The sequence below is a fragment of the Festucalex cinctus genome, chromosome 18, assembly GCF_051991245.1.
Source record: "Festucalex cinctus isolate MCC-2025b chromosome 18, RoL_Fcin_1.0, whole genome shotgun sequence".
Classification (NCBI taxonomy): domain Eukaryota; kingdom Metazoa; phylum Chordata; class Actinopteri; order Syngnathiformes; family Syngnathidae; genus Festucalex; species Festucalex cinctus.
In genome coordinates this window covers 10,064,482-10,090,766 of record NC_135428.1, presented here as the reverse complement: position 1 = coordinate 10,090,766, position 26,285 = coordinate 10,064,482, and the positions used below count along the sequence as shown (strand labels likewise).

General features: G+C 38.3%; 1 protein-coding gene across 13 annotated transcripts in view; it reads right to left on the bottom strand.

The window, feature by feature from the left end:
* LOC144005794 (neurexin-2-like) overlaps positions 1-26,285 on the bottom strand; it is a 153,814-nt gene that overhangs the window by 47,109 nt on the left and 80,420 nt on the right. For all 13 annotated transcript variants that reach the window (XM_077504128.1, XM_077504123.1, XM_077504125.1 and 10 more), the window contains 3 exons: positions 25,353-25,543; positions 24,663-24,836; positions 24,407-24,526 (listed from right to left, as the gene is read on the bottom strand). In XM_077504128.1, the coding sequence (XP_077360254.1) occupies positions 24,407-24,526; positions 24,663-24,836; positions 25,353-25,543 (485 nt within the window). The remainder of the gene's footprint in view (positions 1-24,406; positions 24,527-24,662; positions 24,837-25,352; positions 25,544-26,285) is intronic.

Genomic DNA, 26,285 nt, shown 5'->3' with positions numbered 1-26,285 from the left:
TATTCAGATATCTAATTAGAATTGTGAGTATTTGAGCTTTTTTTCAACATGGCCCTGGTTGATCTCCTCTGCTCTGCTGCCACCTGCTGGCCATTTGTGTAATAACTACCATTTCTTCAACCGTTGTGTGCAGTTGAGAGGCTGCATCAAAGCCTTCTGTATGCTCTAGCATAATAAAAACAACAACCAAAAAATGTATAAATACGTCTTTGGGACACTTAAAATATTTAAAATAAAACGTATTTCTGCATTTTTGGAAGCAAATGAGTTAATTTCCATAATCAAATTATTTGGCAACAATCGTCGGCAATTTACGAGTGGCAACAATATCAAATGAATATGATTTTATAAAATTTGGAAAATGCAGCCATTTTGTACTTTCTTCACACATATATAACATATTTTTTGGAAATCAGTCTGTATGTAGTTGTTATATCTCGACTGACTAAACGTCTTTACCTTCAAGACACAATTGAAACTGTAGATTTTTTTTTTTTTTCTCAGTTCAAATGATTATTATTTATTGTTGATTGTTTTGAAAGGCAGTTTTAGGGCAAAATGTTGGCTTAGTCCTAAATTATATTTTTAATTAGGACCATGTTGGCCATCTGTAGAGGTGAGAAATTCAAGTCCAAAAAGTAAACAAACACCACAGTTAGGGATTAGCCACAGGTGCTTGTACTCAATCAGCAGGTAAAAATATCAAGACCAAAATTCATCCTTGGAATTTGAGGTGTCAAGTCAAGTCAAGTCAAGTCAAGTCAAGTCAAGTCAAGGCAGTTACATTTATTTATATAACCCAGTATCGTCTTCACCACCTCAAATTTCTAGGATGAATTTTAGACCCAGTGTGTCCCTGTTCTTTATGTTAATGTTTTGATCCCTCATTGTAATGCGTTCGTGCCAACATGCTATTAGCGTAGGTGTCATGCATTTGCAAATTCTGTGCTAAAAACTTCTGTTTTTCAGTCCTTTCCATCCTGTTATTCAAATAAGGTCACCTGGTCCAATGCACATTTTGAGTATTTAGTTCAACATGTGATTTTTTTTATTTTTTTTATTTAAGTTTAATTTAGAGTTACAACAAGCAAATGATAACTGATAACCTTATAGCATCGAAAAACTTGCAAAATTATACAATATGAGAAGACATGTCGCGCTGACTTAAGAAACCTAAATTGCACTGTTTGTTCTCAGGAGGATCTGTTAGATGAGATTTTTCAGCGACATCCAGCCTCACCCGAGGCGGTAAAGTAGCAGGATTAATCATAGCACTTTCAGATTAATTACTCATAATGCCGGCACACTCTGAAAGGCATAGCCTGCAGTTGTGATGTTTGGTTGATTTCATTAGGCTCAAAGCGACAACACCTAAAATAAGTCTGCCTGAGACGGGGACGGGCGGGGAAAGAAGAATTGCGAAAGTGCTGAGAAGCGAACCAGTTCCGTGCATGTTAACAATCTTGTAGCATCAGCTTGTACACAAGTGTACGAACACAAAAATAGTCACATCACGTAAACAACACGCAATAAGACATCGGGGAGAATTCATTGTGCGGCTACAACGACCAAGTTAAATGTTTATAGGAGATCTGCGAATGCACACAAGCTCTGCTCTCCACCTTAATTAAAATGATTTCGCCTTCCCACCCCACATGGCCCACATTTCCTCCTAAAAAGGCACCGCATGTGACAGCGCTCTGCATTGTTGGCTGCACATGGCGCTGGCATGAATAGACTCCATTTGCTTGTTAAGTTGAGCTGACTAGCCTCAGCATGTCTCTAAGAAAAGAAGAACGGCACCATTGCTCCGCTGCTGAGAAACCACTCCTTTCCACATGACAAAAGGAATCACCGGACAATTTCCCCAGCCACAAGTGCAAGACAGTGGATTTTTGGGTGAATGACTTTCAATCTTTTGATAATGGTTCTTTAACAGATTATTATAAAACCTTTAAAAGCAGACATAAACTGAAGAAAAGACAGCCATTGCCACGGAACATATAACGCCAGACACAAATATGCATGTTAGGTTAACTGAAGAATATATCGTCCATTATACGTAAAGAATTGTCTTTTATGAAAGAGATATTTTGTATATTTGAAGAAAATGCTGCATTTACATTATTACATCTATGTAAAATGACAAGAAATTTCTTGCACCATAATATCCTCTCAAACTGAGCTGTACCATATTGAGTCGTTATCCCACTGAATCAAATCGTTCCGCTTTATAATCGAACCGTCCTTGAACTGTCACACTCGTATCAAATCTTATTTTAATGGAGAGATTTACAACCCTACAACCATATCATTGACTACGTTCACACTCGTCAGTATTCGGGTTGAGGTTAAAAATTCCAATTTCTGAAACATTCGGGATAACCCGTTTACATGTCAATTGGTATATCCCCATTTAAACGGTGATGCATGGACAATGTCATGACGCAAATAAACATCATTTCCACTTCTTACTTTCCACTGTCAATAAAACACATTATATTCATATCACTCACCACACGAGCAAAGCAATTGATTTCCCATTCGCTCCAAAAGTGTGGTTCTGTGCTGCGTCTGAATTTTGCAGTTTATGTATCTGTGCTTGTGTATTTCCTGTGGGCAAACAAGTACTTCCTGTACTCAAAAGACCAAGATTCTTTTTGGATTGAGCATCCGCAAAGCATGTTCCATTCGAAGGAGGTAACCTGACCGTGTTTATATGACTAAATATTTAAGTTACACTCTAAACACATCCATCCATCCATCCATCCATCCATCCATCCATCCATCCATTTTTTGACCGCTTATTCCTCACAAGAGTCGCAGTGGGTGCTGGAGCCTATCTCAGCTTGCTCTGGGCAGTAGGCGGGGGACACCCTGAACTGGCTGCCAGCCAATCGCAACACTCTTTACGCAATTAGGTTAAAAATAACCTAATTTGGGTCAAGAATGGACCAAAACACTAGGTTAATTTGACCCAACTATCCGGGTTGTTTCAACACGAAAAAAAAAAAAAAAAAAAAAAAAAAAAGCCATTTTGTTCAGAACAAGCCATTAAAAAAACGGGGTCAGCCGAAAAAAATAAATAATTTTGTTTAAAACAACCCATGGAAACATCGGTACATTTTGTAAAAAATAAACCTAAAAGTTTGGTTAATTTTGTTTCAAACAACCCATAAAAAATGGGTAATTTTGTTACTGTTTGTAAAACACCCCAAATAATTGGGTCTATTTGTTTAAAACAACCCAAAAAAACTGGGTTGTTGGATCAAATTAACCCAAGCAGTGGATCGGTCCATTTTTGACCCAAATTGGATTATTTTTTACTCACTGCAGAAAAGGGGTAACCCAGAGGTGTCATTCGGGTTTTCCAAATTTTGGTGTGTTTTAAAAGCCAAATATTGCCAATTGTCATGTGCTGAAGATTGGATCCCAAAGCGCAGACACAAATAAGGTTGAACTATTTATATACATCGAGAGGCGTATAACAAACTTGACTAAACGAGAAACAAAGAGAGTTGCGCAGAGAGACAGTGGTAACAGAAGTAATAATCCGACAAAGACACACACTTCTCAGGAGGCTTATATCGACAAGGAATCCATCTGATTGGTTGTGGGTAGACGTGGGTAACAGGACTGACATGGAATTATCTGATTGACTGTTGACCAGGTAAAGGGATTAAAGATTCCTGACATCACGTAGCCCTTGATATCACATAAAATCACATAGCCTAAAACCAGTTGAAACTAGATGCTAGTTACATCAATTTAACAGGTCATGAACTCCAACTTAACCCTGGCGTGACCCTAGACATGACAGTAGTACTGGGGTTTTGAAAAGATTATTGACTGCATGTAAATGTAGTCAGTAAATAAGCTTCATCATCCACAATAGAAATGAAACAACCTCCACTATGGAGGAAGGTACATCCCCCAGCATAGAGAGTCAGAAAACCACTTTCAAACCACACTCATGATTGATGCTGCCTTGAGCAAGACACCTCTCAGTGCTGTGTTGGTGTGTGTGTTTACTACCTACACATGGCTAAAACAAAATGGTCATATCCATCCTTAGGGATTCATCTATAAGAAGCTTGGTATGAATAAGAGCGACGGCACTGGGCCAGAACCGGCTTATGGTTTTAGTTGCAGAATCAACAGACATCGTCTTCAGCGTGCAGAGGAAAAGCATCAAGGTGTTTTTTTTTTTTTTTTGAGAGAGAGTTCAGTAGTGTTCATTTGGCAGTCTTACAGATGCAACATGTCATCATCATTGCTCTTTTTTATTTATTCATTTATTTTTTTGTGTGTGCATGCGAGTTTGTGCTCATGAATTCACCTGAAACCGAATAAAAATCCCATTACCCTTCACCTTAACCGGATACTTCAGAGTCTCACCAGAGTCGCGAAGTTCAGAAGGTCAGGAGACCAGAGGAAAGATCAAAGGAAAGAAGGATGAAGCCAAGTGAAATCCACCACTAATCACAAAACCAAAATCTTTCACCAAACCCAGAAACCTCTAAATTCCAACAGATTAGGGAGATCTCAAGAGACCAGAGGAAAAACTAAAAAAAGGAAGGAAGGTAGTTCTTTAAATTCACAATTTAAAGCCTTTGTTGAATGTATCTGAGGAAGTCCCCTAATTAACGGATGCTATCTTTACTGTTTGGTAACTGTTTGAAGGATGCACCGCTAAGTCGAGTATTAGTCCTCAATCAAAATTGCAGATTAAACCCAACAGAAAGAAAAAAAAAACATCAGCAATTTTGCATCCGGAGAAACGTATAACGTACAGGCGTGTCATGCGGCAATTCGCGGGGGAAGCTTAACCCATCTGTTTATTATTCATTGAACATTGTTGAACGTGAGTGAACACTGGATCAAAAAGAAACGAGAGCAAAGACAAAAAATGTGCAGGTTTTCTTTTTTTTTTTTTCTGAGCTCGGCTTTACTGTGCTGTGTATTTGTTTCCCGGTGACCAGGGAGGGAGCCAGGAACAGAGAGGGGGGTTGACAAATAGAGAGGAAATATGAAGCCGTGAAAGGAGAGTTGGTTGGTGTGTGCCAGAGAAAAACAGGAAGCCATCACAAGTGATTGTACAAGGCTTTTTTTTTTTTTTAATACTGTACTGTGCTGGATATTATTATAATAAAAAGCTTGCTGCCCGAGTGACAAATCACAGGGTACACATTGTGTATTTTTTTTGTGGTGACTGTACCATCTATAGTCATTTCTGTTCAATTTAAACACATCAATGTGAAGCTCATTCAATATATTCGAGTATAAAAGCAACAGCAGTGGTAAACTCAGTTCATTTAATGGACTCAGGTCACACTGGGTCACTCACTATCTAGTTCGCTTGAGTCACTTGAGTCTGTGTTGTTTTTCTTTGACATTTCAGCTCGGCGACAGCATGTCTCAGCATTCACAGGACATTTCATTTGTTTCTTATTAGAAGCTTTCGGTGCATTTTAACAGCTCACAGTACTGGTGTGAAGTGAATTTTTACTTCTTTTTTTTTTCCGACCCAAAGACTTCCATCAAACCATTTCCTAAAACGCTCGTCTTCATTATGGTCACAGGTGAGGTGGAGGCAATCGCTTGGTAAATACGGTCTACTCACAAAGATGATAACATTAATAACAATAATAACAATAATGGAATGGAATGATTACTACAATGATTTAGGCGGTTGGACTGCCAATTTCCCAAACATGGTAAACTAAACACGGCACAAAAACAAACAAATCCAATCCAATATGTGGAGGAACTCAATGTGTGCTTGTATTAGCACGTAGGTGTCTCAATATTAAGTGTTATTAGAGATTTTAGGTTGTCTATATGTATTGCTGTCATGTACAAAAGCAGAAGACTGTCATTTTTTTTAATTTTTTTGTATGAGCTCTTTTTTTATTTGTATTTTTTTTTTTTACAATATTGTGGACTTTTTTGTATCACCAACCTCCCCACAATATTGTGATAACTATCGGATCGTGGCCTTCATATCGTGATAATATCGTATTGATATCGTTACATCCCTAATAATTACAAGCACATCCTGAAAACATGTCCATGTGTAATCTTATTGGAGAGTATTCTGAAATCTCTAAACAAAAATTAGTGCAAAATTTTTGCATCAAATCTTGATTACGGTAACAGCCAAATATCAGTCATTCAAATGGTCATCAGTGCACCCTCCAGTGGACAAAATTAGCAACAGTTCATTTTCGTGAAAAACAGCAGTTTGTATTCTGTTGTCACGGGCCATATTGGACCCCCTGATGGGCCGGTTCTGGCCCGCGGGTCGTATGTTTGACAATGCAAGATTAATAAGTAGCTGTATGGAAAATTGATATTTGTGACCTAATGAACAACAACATCACTTGCATCAATAGTGACAAATAGCTTGCACAGTTCCTTTGTACGGACAGGAAGAAGGCTTTTTTTTTGGACACCCATTGTTTGTAAAGCAGTAACACTGAAGGTGACCCCCGGCCAAAGAATGCTACACCCTTCATCTGCGCGGCTAAATATAAAATCTTGATATAGTGGATAAATGTTTTATAGCTTCACCAAGGAGGCACCGTTTCATCCTCGCAGGTTCACCAAAGCGGTCACGGAACCTCCATTTGTACAAAAAACACTTTCTAGATTAAAGCAAAGGTAAGTGTGTTTTAGAAAGGGAAAATTAGCCCTAAAAGAAGAAATGTAGGCTGCTGCAGCGCAACCGAGCAAGAATACACGCTCACACTTGAGAACTTGTACAGGAACACGTTTGATTTGCAGTAATGCATTGTAATCCACTGTTTGGAAGGTTAACACTGCTCAGTTAGCGTTGCCATGGCAATAAGAGAAGAAACTAGGTTGCCTTGGCAGAGGCTTGCACTCTCATTGTGGCGTCTGCTTTTTCTTTAGCGAAAAATGCCAAGGTTTACGTTCTCCGTATGAAATGTATAATCTACCGTTATTAATGAATAGGCTGAGGCTAAATGAGGTGACGTTACAGTTTGCCGCATTGTGCCATAAGCCGCCGCTGTGACACGAGTGCACCGAATGCCTACATGCGTAAATTCTTCATTGCATGTAGTTATAATTTTATCAGCAAAAACAGCGGGAGGGCTTTGAGGATGCTGGAGAAACAGTGCCTAAATGATGTATAAGCACGCGCACGGTGTGACTTGCGAGTTTTGGGACGGAGGAAGACGGACAGACGGACGGGCAGATGCGGCGCTGAGCGATGTGAGGGCCTCTTTGTGCGCACACTGTCTGCTCTTTATGATGTAAACTGAATGTAACCTTTCTCCCCTTCCGCACAGCCCCTGCAGGAGCGAGCGGGAAGCCCTGGACCCCTGGGGGTGGGGTGCGAGCGGTTGGCACAGACCGCCATTTATCCGAGGTTCAGCTGCTGCGTGTTGTGGGTGTTAAGTAAAACGCGCCATGTTCCCACAGAGAGGGAGGCACAGAGGGAGAAGTCAGAGCAGGGCGGAGGGCGTTCACCTGCTTAGCGCTTCTTGTATCAACCGCAGCACACTTTTTTTTTTTTTTTTTTCAAGACGAATTATTTGGGGGATCTTATTCAGGACACGGGAGAATGAACTGAGGCAATTACTGGCTACTTTTTCTTTGGGTTTATTTTGTATTTCTGAAGAGTGAACACCCACGGCTCTCACTGAGCCTCTTGGCGAGGCTTGACCCCGCTTGTACACTGTTAATGTTGACGTGACGGGGCGAATGCTGAGAGACGCTTTCACGCGAAGGCCCTTGTGTGTTAGTTCTATGAAATGGATGAACGTGTGAAACATATCCATTTGAAAATATTGTTCTCATACGCAACAATTATTGGGTGAATGTTGAGAGACAACTATAAACACTATTTTAGAATTGAAGTGTCCTTGAGTCCAGTGAAAGGTGCTATAGAAAGCTAAGCTATTGTTATCATCATCATTGTGCTTTGAAATATTTATTGTTGCCAAGCTGAGAGCATCAAATCATAATTTTTGGACTCTTCTCAGAAGGAATCTGATGCAGGTTGTTATTTCACACGGTTACAACTTTAGCCCAGGAGAGACTCTCTCCACAGCTAGATAGCTAGCAAGCTCAACCATAAAATGCAGCTCGTCCGTGGCAACATGGCTACCTTTGGCCACTATGGAGCAAAGTAAAGCAAGCCACTAAACTAAAAACAAAAACTTTTCCGAAGGTTGAAGTACAGTAGTGGCTGCCTATTAATCAGATATATTTTTGTTTGCTAAAAAATGACACAAAAATGAAACACTTTTGAAGAAAGAAAATTTTTATTTTCAAGTGCTACTGTGAAAACGTCAAGTGGAAGTGCAACTAAAGCGCAAAACAAAGTCCAATTTTATCAAGGTAGCGTTAAATTCTTTGTAAGTTCGTCAGGCCTCAAATCAATGGTTGTTTTTTTTTTAAATGGTGAGATCCCAAATATAAAGTTTATGCCACAAGACCAGCAACAGTATCTCACAATTCCAAAAGAAATGTACCACAATACTGTTGGAGGGGGAAAAAAACAAAAAAAAACAAAAAAAAACAAAAAAAAACTAACGTAATCAAAATGTGTTCTGTGCCCTCCGTTAACAAAATAAAACTGTAAATGCTTTTGAAAAGACGGAAGCTAACTGAAACAACATTTTTCATTTACAAAACTAACTAAAACTATCTATAATTATATGGAAAATATCCTTCATTTTCATCTTTGGTAATTTTATACATGAGCCTTTGGGGTTGATTTTAAATGTGATTTTAAGCATATTACGGTCGTTTGAAAGTGTGTCGCACAGAAGTGATGTCATTGAGCAGCAGCCAATAGAAAAGCACCTTCAGACGATGGGCTCCTAGACGACAATTTTGTGTTTGACTTTTGGCTCCAATGTCTCACCTCATCTGCTTTTTCATTTAAATCGGACGAAATGCAATGCTCGGTAAGAAGTGTGTTACTTTTTTCATTTTACAATGTTGTTTATTAGACAATAAATACGTCATACACAACATGTTTTTAAAAATGAAAACTAATACCAAAACCAACTAAAATTAAACATTTTTAAAATAACTAAAACTAACAAAATCTAACATAGCCCACCCAGAAAAGTAATTAAAACTAACTAAATTAAAAAAGCAAAAATCCCAACGAAATAAAAACTAATCCTAATGAAATTCCAAAACCATCACGGTGCTGCAAGGTGTCAAAAATACATATGAGCATTCAGCATGCAAGGATGGATGCATTGAAGAGTCCATCAATTCTAATTAGGAAAACAACCCACAAACTTAACCCAAAGCTACTATAAATGTGTCCATTGATCAACAACTACATTATTAATTCCCACGATCTCATCTTTAAATTAATAAAAAATGTTTTTCAATCACCAAGCACCACAGGCGTCTCCCAGCCAGTAGATGAAATTGGCCAAATCTTGCTATAAAATTGCTGTTGCTTGCATTTTTACAAAATGTCAGTCCATTAATTTGGTGGATGAAAGCTTCAACACTTTCTTACATTTTGTGTACACCGCAGTCCCATGTTGCTGCATTCCCGTTTTTTCTGTGAACAATGTCACACTCAAATTTGCACACAGCACACTGAACAGCAACATTGCATTATTAATATGAGCATTTTGTATAACTTTGCCAGTGAACAAAAGCTAAATTGTATAAATGAGTTTTTTGTATAAATGAAATGCAGTCACTCACCTTTTTACTCATTAGTAAAATAGACTCAATATTAGGGATGTAATGATGTCCAAACATCATGATATGAAGTTCACGATCACGATATTGTGGGGGAGTTGGTGATATTTAAAAAAGATCACAATATTGTAAAAAAGAGCTCATACTAAAAAAGCAGAATTTTGTGCTTTTGTACATGACAGCAATGCATAAAAACCACCTACAATCTCTAATAACAATATTGAGGCACTTACTTGGTAATACAATCACATATTGATCGCTTCACAAGCAAATTAGGTTCCCTTTCATCTGACAATTAGCATAGATTTTAAACATAGAAGGCCAAAACATCTCTAATGAAAATTAAATTGCATTAATAAACTAGCCACTAGAGTGTGCTAGAACTGCACAAATGAAAATCAACCTGACTTCTTTAACAAGTGTGTTCCTTTTAAATATTGTGAACATGACTACGACGATATTGTGGCAGTTTTAATATCACGATATCACTATATCGCGCTTATTGTGACATCCCTACAATATTTTATATTATTGATATAATATTATTAACAAAAGCTATATTTAAGAACAGAATTACTGCATGATCATATTTGTATGCACCAGTGGGTATTCAAATACCATTTTAATGCCTGGAGCTAATTGCAATTACAAGAATAGTCAAATAGTTAATACACACCGTGCTCTAGATATTTAACATTTAAACAGTACATTATCTGGTGATAAAAAAAAAAAAAAAAAAAAAAAGGTTTCTTATCCTACTGTGTTAATCTGTAACGAGAAATTCAGAAAACAAGAAGATGAGGGCCAATAACTCATGGTAACTAGAAACAACGGGGACACCAAGATAAATGAAGAGCACACGCATGTCTGGCAGGTAAAAATAGGTAACGTTCGGGAGCAAATCTGCAACAGCAAGGTGTAAGACGCCCGCCTAAAACGTGTAAAGATTTATTTGCTATCTTATACACCATGTGAAAGCCTGATAGCGTCTTTCCTTTTTAATGGGAAATACACAGGATGCAAGGAGAGCCAAGATGAGAAGGGAGATGCTTAAGTTCTAAAATGAAGCACAACAAACTGCTCGGGCCAAAAAATGAAATAGCTGGAAGTTGAAAAAGAGAAGAAAGAAAGGTTACTGCTGCTGTTCGGGGAAGAAAAAAAACAAACTGACAAAAAAAAACAAAAAACGTTAATGGACCACGCCACATGAATTGCTGTCTTTTTAATGGCTTCTGAATCAATTATTTACACAACACATTAATAAGGGAATGACTGTGTCAGTTATGTTTCTAGTAGGGATGTCAGGCGAGTAATTAATAGCATGACTTCAATAGTTAACTCACGATTAATTTCAAATTGTAATATCTGTTCTAAATGTGCAATAAAATGTTCATTAACATGAAAGTTTTCATGCTATTGTTAACATAAAAGTGAAAAAAAAACCTAATAGAAATATGGCTGTATTTTTTAGTCAATGATATAGTAATTTCATAATAATTCATAAAATTGAGTTAAAATGAAAAATATGTACTGTACTGTAAAAAACTAGTGTGATATTAATTTGTGTTGAGGTCATTTTCTGCCACTAGATGGCATAATTGCATTTGTAAGACATTGGTCAGTGCATTTTTCTTTTCATATTAAGAGCTATCTAATCTTTAACATGAAGTAACTTATAAAATTCGGCACATTTTTAAACCCCAGTCTCCACAAATTATTAAATTTATTACGGCAAAATTTTGACGCGGACATGTCTGCTTGCGTTTTGACTGGAATTTCCCCCAGTACAGCCTTTCCAAGTAAGTCATTAATCGCATGTTAAAAAAAATTTGTGGCATTAAAGGATCTTTAAATTAACTCATTTACTTTAACACCTAATTTCTAGCAAAAATAATGCAAAAAAAAAACATTACGATTTTAATTTATTTATTGTAGCACAATACTATCATATTTTTTTGCAGACAACCCAAATGTGCTTCCAGCTAATCTCACTGTCTGAGCCCTATCATACGACACATATTTTCAGCCTGAAGAACCACGGATGTTGACAGGAGAAGTCACGTCGCTCGCTTGGCAGTCAGTTACATTTCGCAACTGGAGCATTTCGCCCGATGAGCGACTATGACGTTCCAATCGCAGGCACGAAATGAGTGCGTCTTTAATTAGTGCTCTCAATAGGGGTTTGTATCAAGGCGAAGATTATTCGCACTCCTCTCTGCTGGATGGAGGACTCGTCTTTAAACTCTTCACATCTCATAAGGAAACCTGAGAGAGCGACTGTGACTGTATATGTTATTCCTGTATAGATTAGATCCACCTCAGCGTTATTTGAAAATGATTATATATATATTTTTTTTTAACTATTTTGCTATGTTGTTGAATTAAATTTGCGGACGTCATGCTGTATGCTGCAAAACTAGAGACTGTTTACAAACAGTTTAAGCAAACAAGTCACACCATGTTGCCAAAATAATAACCAAATGGAATTTAAATACAGTGGTGCCTTGAGACACAAGTTTAATTTGTTCTGTGTTTTCTTTTAATGCAAGGAAACCAATGTTGTGACTTGATGGTGGCTGGATGTTGGCAAAAAAAAAAAAAGTGATTCGATCTTCAGAGTCAGTGTTGTCCCAACATTTTCCTCCAAAGAACACATGCAAAAAATAAAATAAAATAAAATAAAATAAAATAAAATAAAATAAAATAAAATAAAATAAAATAAAATAAAATAAAATACATTTTGAAAAACTACTACCTTAACAGCGATTTTGGGTGGTCCAGATTCTTAAACCCACCAGAAAGTATCAGCCCCAGCACTGAGCAACAGCCGAATCTTTTGGAAGATGACCATTTTTAAAGCAGTTACTTGGGAATGTTTCATGTGATATTGTTCCCAATTTGGACTTTGTTACATAGAAGAAAGTGCAGGAGAACATTTTTGAGTGGAAACATTACCTATACGCTCCAATTGTTTAATTTTAAATAGTTAATTTGTATTTCTATTGCTATAAAAACATGGAACCTACCCAAAAGAAAAATTAGAGTCCGAAAAAAACAACAAAAAGTCTGTATCTGTTTACGTTTTGCAGCAATTAGCATTAGAACATAGCTAAGTTTCATCATTATTCACAAATTTGTTTAAAACAGTGGGGAAAAGAGCTTTTTGCAACATAGCCCTGGTTGATCTCTTATACTTTGCTGCCACCTGCTGGCCGTTTTTGTAATAACTACCATTGCTTCAAGCATTCTCTTCTGGTTGCATCAAAGCCTTCTGTATGCTCTAGAATAAAAACAAAACATAAAAACGTATAAATACGTCTTTTGGAGCAAATGATTAATTAACTGGTTGACCTCAAATCAGATCTGGACAGTGGTTGGGAGGAATTTTTGAGCATCTGTCTTTACAAAACAGTTTCAATTCAGCAATATTCTCGGGGCTAAGGTCATGCCACCTCATCGGAATCAGGTTGAGGTCAAGACACTGACTGGGAAGGTTTGTGTTGTTCTGCTGAAGGCATTCAGATGTTGATTCGCTTCCATTCTTTGGTTCGTGCTGCATCATCTACCTTAAGCTTCAACTGGCAGACAGATGGTCTTATGATTGCCCACAAAATGTCTTAATCAACTTGGGAATTCATTTGTCTGTAAATGATAGCAATGTTTCTCACTTTGAAGCGGAAAAGCATTCCCAAGTTAAGCCACTTCAACCAAAGTTGGATGAAGTTTTGATGAAATCATCTTTGGTACACTCATCTGTACACAGACACGTTTGCCAGGTGCTCCTTTGTAAACTTCAAATTTGACGCACAATATTTTTGGACAGCGGCCGCTTCCGCCGTGGTACCCTCCATGGAAATCTACTTTGTTCGATGTTTTACTTCGATTTGTCAACAGAGACGTCGGCGTGCCAGAGATTTCTGCGCGGTTTTAAACTGATGCTCTTTCGATTTGGCTTCATCTCATCGAGCATTCTGCGCTGCGCTCTTGCAGTCATCTTTAGAGGACGGCCACGACTGGGGAGGGCAGCGACAGTGCTGAATTCTCTCCAATTATAGACAATCTGTCGTACCATGGACAGATGAACCTTAAGGCTTTTGAGCGATACTTTTGTGACCCCTTTTACAGATTCAGTGTAGGTATTCTGAGAACTCTTGGTTCCAAATGCGCAATGTTTGAATCAACACCTCCAATTTCGTCACGTTGATTGGTAGATTCCTGACTCAGATGAACTCTTAGCATATTTGTACACACCCCGACATGACACAAGGATGCATCTGAGGCAATATGACGACTGCGCAACATGAATGCTGATGGTCTTACTTTGTCTTAAAACACGCTATACTCCCACTCCAGCCGTCCATGTATGCAGGCTGAGTCATGTCGCCGTGTGACTAATCATCAACCAATCCCATTGCCAAACGCAACTGGCGCTGTGGCTCGTGTTTATCTTCATCTATTGAACACTCACAACAGTCTGTGTCAGTTTGCATTCTAATGAGCTATCAGTCTATCAGTCTCTGGCGATGTGGGACAAAATGTCCAAAGGTTATAGGAAAATAATTAGTTAATTTGATTTTAAATAAGGACTTACTGATGACAATTTGTGAGCCGTGAACAAAATAAGGGGTCTGCTTTTAACTGTGATTGGCTGTTGGCCAGTTCAAAGTGTGCCACGCCTCTTGCCTAAAGTCTGCTGGGATAGGCTCCAGCTCACCCTAATGATAAGTGCTAAAGAAAATGGATTGGTGGATGGATTTTATCATTAGTAGGCAAGAGCATTGTTTGGACTTGCATTCAAAATCCACATTCACCCCGAATGGGTTACAAATTGTACTTTCGCCGAAAAAGCCATCACAGTCCAAAAAAATGAAAAATCCAAATTGATCATAATCGGAAATGAAGCACACTTCTGCTAACTAGGGTTAGGTATCAATTCTAATTTCCTAAATCGATTCGATTTCGATTTAAAAAAAGTTCAGTTCGATTCAATTTGGAATTTTTTCACGATTCGATTCACTTCACTACAATCCAATAGATTAATTTTGGCTCATCAATTCTTCGATGTCAAGTACATGATGAAAATTCCACAAATATTAAAGGGATACTTATTATATTTATATTTTATAATATAATATACGTTTATATTATATTTAGCCCATTATAGCAATAAAAAGTTAATATTTTGTCTATAGTTAATTTGATACTTTCATTATTTTTCACGTACAAATAGTACCCTTTTAAAACACATTTTTCAACTTGCTGTCGATTAAAAATTACATCACAAGAGCTCAGATAACCAATCACAGCTCACCTGTTTTCTAGGTTTGGTCATGTGACATTCACAAGCTGAGCTGTGATTGGTTACCTGAGTCCTTGTGATGTCATTTTCAATTGACAGCAAGTTGCAAAATGTGTTTTTAAAGGTACTAATTGTACATGAAAACTAATGAAAATAACAAATTTATTATTGGCAAAACATTACTGTTTGACTGCCAAAAATGGCTAAATAAGTAAAGTATCTCTTTAAATTACAAAGTTAATTTTGCTGGGGCAGTAACTGGTCAAATGATTTAATTTGTTCATGAAAGTAACACGTGTTATAATCACTTAAGTGTTACACAAACAATGATATCAGCAAGGAATAGATGGAACTATTTTCATAATTTTAATTTAATAATTGTAAATATAAATTAAAAAAATTCTGAAATCTCTTAAAGTGCAATAAGTCAAATCTTTCATAAATGTAAGAAAATACTTTTAAATTCATGTGAACAGTAAATTTCAAGAAAAAAGTAAGATAGAAAAAAAACGGCCTTTAAAATTATATTTTCTTAAGCATTTATGGAAAAAGAGATATATAAAATAATCGATTCATGGTTTGATGAATCAATATTGGGCTTGAAAACGAAAATCGATTCGGTTTAGTTTAGTTTGAAAAACATTAACCTTCAGGATTCCTTGGCGTACACTGGCAAATGGCGAAACCCTGTGTTTTTGTTTTTTGTTTTTTGGTAAGTTCGAGTCACCAAAGATGCGTGCACTGCCCTAGTAGACACTTTCGTGCAGAGATCTTCACAAAAAAATGGTGCATTAGAGCCTTCAGAGAAGAACAAGAATTTACTGACTGAATTTACACAGAACCCAACTAAGCAGGGAAAATTCCACAAATTGAGTGTGAAACCTACCACGGTGATACAGCGTCCCACAATCGGATAATTAGATGCACGATGATGTCAGCGCAAGCATTTGGGTAGTGACTGTAAGGTGTTAAACCTGACACCCCTCACTCAGCAATGATGACATTTCCTTTACAGAGAGGTGTCGTCCCTCCTCTCATATGGCCTTGGCAGTGTAATACGCCCAAAGATGGACTATTTCCTGGGACGACACGTAAGAAGACAAATTGTGTTGATTGCCTGGCAGAAATTATGCGACTCTTCACCCTCATATTTAGGCATGTGGTTTAAACTAGGAGCTAATTCTGAGCAATAACAGTATTAAAAGCAACACACAAGTGGCTCTTATGGGAATGTTACATTTAATTGTGTTACGTGAGCATCTGACGACATAACCTTGTCATCTTTCATTTTAGGGTTTCATTTTCTGACAAAAAGAAAAAAAGAGAAGAATGTGCTGTTATTTCTATCAAGCACACATGCCAGTGAATTGGATAATTAGGTTTGAGTAAATTGCTGGGACTTAGCCTTTTTCATTAATCCCTTCCTCTATTATAGCCGCCTCCCACTGCTACTTATCAAACATATAACAGGGCCACGTGAACTAAAATCCAATCCTGTCTACCCAAATTTGTACAGGCACACGAGAAATACACATGACCTTTTTTTTTTTTTTTTCTCTCTCTCCGTAGCACACACATGCAGCCTATTCCTTACAGCCTGAAAAAGTGCAACACATCATCACATCAGGCTCTTTAATGTGAGAAGCAAGGACAAGGCAGCAAAAGTAAGCCAAAGAGACATGAAACGCCTCAGGTACTTATTCTCTTTTCACATCTATGTAAATGTCAGAACTTTTACTCTCAGGCCTAAAAGGCTGAGAATCTGAAAAAGTGCTGTGAGACGTTGACCTGCGGAAGATTATGCATTCAGCGCTTTACTGGAGGACAAGTTAAGGCGGTCTTTATTCTAGTTTTGTATTCTAAGTTTTCTACCTTGGAAATGGAGATCTGAAAGGATGTTTAGGCCCTTCACTCGCTCAGAATTTGAATTTTCTTGACAGAAAAAAAGTTGATGAAGCCAAGCAATGAGAATGATGATGATTTATCTCGCTATAATGAAACAAGGATGAATCAAGATCGATAACTAACAAGGAACGTTGTCGAAAATTGAAACGTGTTTGATAACCAAAATTTTGATCTATCACAAACTAAAGTCAGACGCTTTATTGTTCTGACAGCCCTCTTATATAAGATTTGAGATGAAGTGAGATTTGTGACCAGCGCAGCATCTTGTCTCAAATCATTCGCAATCAGTGGGGCTCTTGCTTTGATGCGGAGGTGTTAAACCTGACAAAATGTGTCCAAACGTGTTGTTACAGGGAACATTGAGCTACTGATTTAATCTTTCACATTCACTACCTCATATATGCTGGTTTGCGTAACTATAAAAAAAAATAAAAAATAAAAAATTGGATTTCATTATTGAAGTTATTTCAGTCTTGATGAAATTATGTTCAACTGTGTTCACACAGTGATCTGAAATTTTCATGTCATAAGAAAATTATTTCAGGAGTGTATTGCGAGCTACTGATTTCATTTGAACTACTTTTGACTTCCTGCTTACGTCATGAAGTTTGGATTGAGATACAGTATATATTTTTGGTTTTGTTTAAATAACATGGCTCTTTCGTTTGCATACAGCATGTTAATCAGTAAAGTCGTGGAGAAAATTGGTTAACATGGTTTTTTTTTTCCGGTTGTTGACAGGGAGTTCATAGTATTAATTCAATGTTTAAGCAAATACATTTGGGGTTGGCAGATTAACTCTTTTACTGCCACATGTTATCAAAAAACTTTGCTTTGATCATCCACGAAAGGAGATACAATGCCTCCATCTGCTGGCCACAGTTAGTGGGTGTTTTGATTCCACAACCCATTGACCAGGCAGCACTGCACTTAGACGTTGCACTGAGAAAAAAAATCAAATAAAAAACTTAGTTGACGTCATTTAACGTTTATGGCGGCATACGTCGTGATTTTACTGAAAGTTATTAAACGTTTTTGGCGGTCAAAGAGTTAACGGCTGTAGCTAGCTAGCTATCTAAAGAAATAGCTAGCTAGCTAGCTAGATGCTATCCAGATACTAGATAGATAGATAGATAGATAGATAGATAAATAGATAGATAGATAGATAGATAGATAGATAGATAGATAGATGGATAGATGGATAGATAGATAGATAGATAGATAGATAGATAGATAGATAGATAGATAGATAGATAGTTGCCAATGTATCGTAGCATATAGTTTGAAGATCAAAACTCTATAGCTCCCCTGCGTATGCTTACGTGCCCTCGAGCAAATGATGCACGAGTGCCAGCAAGGATGAATGAGAGGCAGGTTGTATTGTGGTCGAGTGCCAAATAAATGCAGAGCTTTTAATTAACTTTGAAGTCGATTACCGTAACGCGCCGCGAGCAAAGCCTCTACTGGGTGGTTGGTTCTTACTTGAGTGAAAAGTAAACAGTGATGACTGAAGCGTCGTTAAAGATGACCTTTCACAATAAATAAACTAAAAGCAGGGCTGGGCGGAAAGTACACATTTTCTTTGTGTTGGATGCTCAGGCATATCATTGTGCGATATTAAGCATGCAGGAGTCTAAGCTCTGTCAAGACTTGGATTTGATGCACACTCTTTACCAAAGAACTGCTGATTTAAAAAAAAAAAAAATAAAAAAAAAAATCCGCCTTTGCAGGACATGTAAATGATGGACCATTATGTCTACAGACGTCCATCCAGGTTTTAAAAGGCTCAATTAATACAGCAATTTCCATGCTGCACTAAACCTAATGCTGGGAGCTGCTAGGGCCATGAAATAATACCGCTGAGAGAGCCAGACTTGCTCTGTCACACACAATATGCTGCCTTTAATAGTAATCACTCTCAATCACTTTAAATGCCTGCTAAGAAGCAAAGTGCATATGTTAAGTGTTCAATTTGTATATCTAAAGGACAACTAAATGTGCGTCCATAATGTTCAACCTCTCGACATACATAGGACCCAGAGATGCTTTAGGGCTAACATGCACTTTATTTTTTTTCAATTTAGATTATGATTCTGGTTGCCTTTGTTGCCATGGTAACAGTAATCAATCCGATAGGAGAGTAAGAGTGGCACCTCCAGATTCAATCAAGCCACAAGAAAAGGAGAGTGGTGCATTGAAATTGGATAAAATTTGCGTGGTCTGATCCCAGCACACGCAATTTTCGACCCTGTTTTGATCCCAATGGGACAGAACCTCCTTGACTTGGATGTGTGATATGTTCTACCACATCTTTAAGATCTTCACGAAACATATTTCTGAACTTCGGTCTCAAAGCACAAGATTAAGTCTGAAACTCTATCCTGGATTATCCTTGTGGCCTGTAGGACCTGCAAGAATCGCTCTCAAATAGAAGTTAAAGCATAAAAATGGGATTTGTTTGAGCACTCCGACAGGGAACATTCCCATGGATAAACTACGCCATTGTAGTTTTGACATAAATGAAATGAAAGCGAGATAAAAGAGCACACTAACTGGCATGTGAAATAGGAAAGGAAGACAGCGGCAGTCACGCCGCACTCATGTAGCTTGGCTTCATGCCTGCAGGCGAAGAGTACAATTTACCGTCTGTCTTTGCCTCCATGGGAATAAAACAATCACAAGGAAATGTAGACGTATAAATGAGCAGCAAAAGTAGGCTCCATTGTTCAGGTGCGGGGATCGTTGTGAGTTACATTAAAGCCATCTCAAGTGCAATTTCACACCTGGACTGAACAAGATGGATCCACATGATTGCATGTGGTGAGAGGACACAAAATATTGACTGATTTACAATCATTGGACACTCCATTATACATACACCTGCACATTCTAATGGCATCCAAAAAAAAGATGGGTGAACATATGTGCTGAGACTGAAGAAGGCCTTCAATACACAGATACCACCTGCATGTGTGTAATTGTCGCTATCGTAAAATCATAGATGTGCTAATAAATACATTAGATTGTATGAAGATAATTGCTGAAAACTGAGATCTAAAATAGCACCCATAGTGACACAGCTATCATGTGCTTTGCTAGCTAGCAAGCTAATATACAATCTAATGTATTTATTAGCAAGCTAGCAAAGCCTACACCCAAAAAATACATCTTCCATGGATGCTACAATTTTAAAAACTGCTTGGTGTCGTTATTTTAATTCCCAAGTGAAGCGGGGCGCCAGAATCCTGTTAGCTAACTAGCTAACTCATTGCTAGCGCCTCTCGCTACGACGAGTCGATGGGATATATTCCAGGAAACCTTGATTCTTTACAACTCTGAAGACTCATTTTACATAGTTGGCTTTTTTTTTTATCATAAATATTGGACAAGGTTGGAACCAACCTCTGTTTGGATTATGGTGAGTACATTGCCTTGCTTAGCACTGTTCAACTGTTAACAAAGATAGCATTTAGCATTAGCTAAAGCAATAACAAAACCACCGGTCACCAGATTGGCTAGCGATTCATTAGTTATATATTTTTACTGGTGATTTTCAGAAAAATTGTGTTGAAAATGTAATCATTTTAAATTAGCAACCATGTATTTTTACTTTATTGAGCCCTGAAAATGGATGACTAATGTCACAGTACTATGATTGGTGGGCAAGAAGTCCCAACGTGTACTCCACTTCTTCCTCAAAAGTCAAATTTAGTACCAGTAAATAAGCTTTACTTGTATAATGCTTTTCACAGTCACAAAGCTCTTTACAGGGTTGAAAACCGCACACACGTTCACATAGCAGTGGTCTGCTGCTGCCGCTCAGGGCGCTGCCAGGTCCACTGGCAGCAAATTGGGGTTCAGTGTGTTGCTGAAGGACACTTTGACATGGTCACCAGGGGTGAGGATCCACTCTACCACTGCACCATGCCACCCCCAAATATAAACACATGTTTTGAGATTGTTGAAATGATAGTTGTGCATTTTGGTGTGACAGGAACATTTTATATTCGAAGCATGATTGAGCAGCCTTCACCAATAATTACGTTTGCTTTTGGTTTGCCCGGAAAATCAATGACACTATCATAATGTGGAACACATGGCTTTGTGTTACATAATTACCACCTGACACTGTTGCCGTACCCGGTAAATTGTTTTCGATGAAAAATCATCTTCCCTACTGCTGTTTTCATATCCTCGGTAAAGCATTATTATTGCTCGTCCCCTAGCGACAGGTATTCATGCTTACATGTCCCTCTGCAAATGTGTCCATTTGCGGTATGCTGCTGATTAAACGGCTCAATGGAAAACAATATGCTACTCTTTGGGAATTGCGCTGATGTATTACTGACCTTTGATTAGTTAGGCATGTCAATAATCACCAGCAAGATGGAGAGCCTTTCCTGCTGGATAGAAACAAGCGCTGACTCAAGCTGTACTTACAAGACACGAGGCAGCACTGAATTGTGCGTCCTTTGGTTGATTTTAGTATTACTGAGAATTTGCCTTTTTTAGTAACACATGAATTCAACGTCAAGATTTCGGAGTTGTATGTGAGATAAAATAAGAACTATATCTGCCATTGGCAACAACTGTTGCAAAATGTGATATTTAAAAGTGAAATGGACCAAAGAATGTTGCACGTCATTGAAATTGACGAGACGGCATGTGGTTGATATCGTTCAAGCCAGCCAGGCCAATATTCATGTAAATACATTCATGTTTATAGGACCTGCTGGGGCGAGTGCTCTGATGGTTTCGCCTAAGGCAGCCATTTAAAATTCCAGCTTAGCTGGTGTGTGAGCGTGCGCGAGTGAGTGTGTGCGCCAGAGCCAGAGTTGCCGCAATTACAGATAATCAGATGTTGGGAAGAGTTTAAACGATGTGTCCTTTGAACCTCCAATCGGGTAGGAACCAGTGCCTACCATCGTATAATCACTCTCAGTTGGAATCAAATTGGATAAAAATCAACATGCTTTTTTTTTTTTTTTTTTTTTTTTTTTTTTTTTTTTTTTATTGCTTAGTGACTACTCAATAAGCATCTCGACTGCTTTGTGTATTTGTGGGAATCAATACAAAGTATGACTTGAGAACCAAAAGATGTCTTACAGACGTTGGAGCTTCTTGTCATCCACACAAAATGTTGCATCAGTACCAGGCTGTCCCACAGAGCAAAGAGAGCCGAGTTATAGAGAGCAGCTGCACAATAGAATTCTGATGCCAAGAATCAGCATGACGTGCCCGGTCCACCGCCCTCCTGCTCCGAGCAGGTCACAAGCGGAGCCAAGGTGCTGAGTTCACAAGTATGGAGGGCAACTAATTGAAAATGAACAGAAGCTACGTGCGGTAAAAATACATCAAAGGGGTGCTTTTTTTTCCCCACTTGCTCTGACTCATTACGGAGTAGTAGGACGAACCGAAACTGCTTTTGATAGATTTTTCCAACACAACACAAAACGGGGCTGTTAAAATACAATCATGCTCCATTTTAAAATATTGTATAGTGTATTCAAGTGTAATATCACGTTGTGCCACAACATGCCAGACGACATTGAGGTCTACATAGTCACACTTACCTCACTTAAAGATATCAACATCTATTTATTTTGTAGTTGAAAAAAAAAAATGCCGTCTTTACTTTTAAATGGCGGAGTATGCGCCTGCTTAGTTCAGCATTCTGCAGGGAAGAAGAATGCAGAGCCAGGTGCACAGCATAGAGAAGTGCTTGATTAACACATGGATTAAAAAAAAGAAAGAAAAAGAAAGAGAGATCAGGATATTGATCTTCAGTTAGGATCAATAGAGTAAAGTGAGCCAAAAAACAAACAAAGACAAGGCGGCAAGTTGTTTAAAGGACAAAAATAAACGAGTGAAAAGTACTTTATTTGGGATGTAGGATTGCTACATCACCTTTGTCGTTTTTTTAAGATATTTTCCAAAATAAATGCACCTGGAGCCACTAAGACGTTACAGAAGAATATATATATATATATATATATATATATATTTTTTTTTTTTTTAACATTTGTTTTGGCTTCACTGGAAAGTCATGGAGATGGTGTGGGTGCTACAATTTGCACCAAATTGTCATATCATATGTAAAACACAATCATTGACTATATGCATGTACTGTATACATACCTGTATATAGAAAGAGACTCCCACTCCATCACTGTCTAAACAGTTTTTTTCCCTTCTTTTTCTTTTCTTTTCTTTTTTTTTTTTGGACATACAAAGACCGTAATTTTCCCTACTTTCACTTGCCACATGAGCAATTTATCCAGCAATTTTCTTCCATTCTCTGGTGTGCATCAGCAGCACTTTTCCTATTGTGCTCTAAGCATTTTGACCTCAAACTATTTTAAATGGTCACCTCATGTCTTTCGACCAGCTGCTTTGGGTTTTCTCGGTTTGCTGTGGTTCATTCCCAACGGTTATTATATTAACGGCTGCAAACTCAGACTAGTCGGGATGCATTCTATTCAGGACATGGGAATGAATGATTATTAACACATACGGTCAGAAATTGTTTGCAGATAGACATCTTGGCCCCACATTTCGAGTAAATTTTACATTATTAATAGCAATCCAAATTTGAATAGTTCCATCCTTATCCCCCCCACAAAAAGCTGCCACTTTGCAACCCTTCATTTAAGCAGCATTTATGTGTCTTTGCTTTTTAAAAATCTCAACTAAAGCTGTGCCACAATATGTTTGCGGTCTGTATAATTCTAATCTGATCGTTTTTTGTAAATATGGATACATATGGTATGTAAATAACCAACATCTCCCCTTCAGTGATTACAGCGCAGTTTTTCCTCTTCTACTGAAGAAGCTACGCCATTAAACCTCAAAATTATTCCTATGCATAAAAGTTTGTGCCAAGGATACATTTTCACTGGCTTTGCACATTGAGGTAAAAAAAAGAAAAAAGAAGCAATTTTCAAATCCAACAAGCATCACATGCAGTTATCTGAATTTTTAAAAATTGGGGATTCATTATTAAATAAATGTCTATTAATCTTAACATTTTGAATAAATCACGTATCAAAGCAACTTGACAGGCAATAATTAGCTTAAATTAATTTACTCAAAATGATATAAATGATTGAAAACATGGGAGGGAATCCAAAGTCCAATTAATTAAACAAAACAAGCAACAGGGACACACACAATATGGTCCTTTTATCTGCTTATATAATTAATTGACAATTCAACACAAAACACACATTTCCCAAAACAGCCGTTGTCACAAAGACTACACGGCCGTTGTAGTGCTAGGCGGCCATGACACCCGCTGTGGGCTCTGTGAGGGGGAACATCTTAGGTAATCTATGCAGACGTCTGTGGTGACTCATTGTGAAATCATTTCAATGCGCTTATAAAGAAATCTCTCTTTAGTGTCTTGTAATGCCAACCTGTGGTGATAAATCAGATTTCCACACGCGGCACATTTCCTCCCACCAGCGAAGCAAAAAAAAAATATATCTGACTTACGGTCACTGCAGAAGGGCCCCCCGTAGGTTGTCATGGTGCAGTCGCAGGAGAAGCCCTCCCAGAGCTGCAGACACACTCCCTGGTGGTGGCACGAGTCCTCTGTGCAAGTGGTGCTGGGACCTACGCGGTGATGACATATTTTAAAATATAACATTGTATTTTACCACAATGGGAGCCGACCCAACTAAAATAGGAAAATGTGACATTCGCCGCAGTTGGGATTCACAGTTTTTTTTTTTTCTTTGTCACGCCTCACCTCCGCAGCCGTGATCCACCTCGCCCACTTTCTGAAGGGCGTCTGCCAGCAGATCGGGGAGTCTTCCGTTCAAGTCCACCGATGCCAGGCAGCCCTTGTAACCTTCGCGGGATGCGATTAGCCGAGGCAGGCTGCTGTACATGCTCTTGCCGACACCTCCGATGTACAGCTCCCCTGTAACAAAAGAGACAGCTTGTTATCAAGTTGATTCTGTTTAAAGGGGAAGTCAAACCCCCCAAAAATGAAAATATGTTCTATGCAGTTCCACTGGTCTAATTATGATATTCTGGTTAATATTGAGTTAGTGGAATACGAGTTAAGCAGCAAAATCATCCCTTTTCATCCATCTCAGGGGGCGGCCATTTTGCCACTTGCTGTCGACTGAAGATAACATCACAGTTGATTAGGTCTCAGATAACAACCAATCACAGCGCAGCTTCAGAAAACAGGTGCGCTGTGATTTGGTCGCTGCCTGAGCCCTGAGCAACCGTGATGTCCTCTTCAGTCGACAGCAAGTGGCAAAATGGCCGCCCCCTGAGATGGGTAAAAATGGGTGAATTTTGCTTCATAACTCTTATTCCACAAATGTAATATTAATCAGAATGTCATGTTTAGACTGGTGAGGTCACATATAACATAATACTGTCAAAAAAATAATCGTAGATTGTATTCGATATTAAAATAATTCACCTTTCAAATCCAGGTTGCGAGCTCCGTTGGCGTGCTGGGTGACGGTGCGGACATCGATCTTGAGCGTGTGCACGTTATTGTTGTCGCGGGAGATGACCACGTTGTGCCACTGGTTGTCATTGAGCGGCTTGTCCGAGTTTCCCTTCATCAGTGATGGGCCATTTCCCAAGTCGAAGACATAATGTATGAACCTGCGGGATGACACCGACATTTATTTGCAGCCATTACTTGTCATCCGCTATGTACTTAGATTATCTTAAATGTACATTTCATTTTATTCTAATTTTTCATTACCTTGCCTATCTTGAAAATATGTCAATGATATTTGTTAAGTCTTTAAATAGTATTTGAGGTCAGTGAGTTGCAAATAGCAGGTGGCTGCATTACACAGGGAAAAGAAAAAAGCAGCCACCTGAAAACTGCCATTGAAGTGTTCCAAGCCGTTATTTGTCTCTGAAGGAGCAAGCCATAGTGCCAAGTGGGACTCCAGACGGACTAATTGCTTCCTAGCTGGAGCACGTTTGTGCGATGTTTGCCAGTGGGTAACTGTACTTTCCTATTTCTTATTGAATCGCAAAACGGATCAGCGCCGCCGCCTCCATTGTCGTCCGTTCCGCCACTTAGGTGACCAGACGCTTGTGACTGTTTCAAGGTGAAGGCTCAAACCAGACGGGGAAGGCCAATTTTTTTATTTTTTGGTCACAGTGTCTCGATTTCCCCAAACCAGTATGTACTTGTGTGTTCACAAATGTTTGTAGGGCCGCAACTAACAATTATTTTAATTATTGTGTTGATTAAACACACATAGTTTAAATTGGTCATATGAAACGATTCACATCTTTGTGTATATGTGCCGTGCCATTGCCTTTTGTTATGCAACTAGAACAGATGTCAGCAACCTTACTTCTCAAAAGAGGCCAAATAATTAACCAA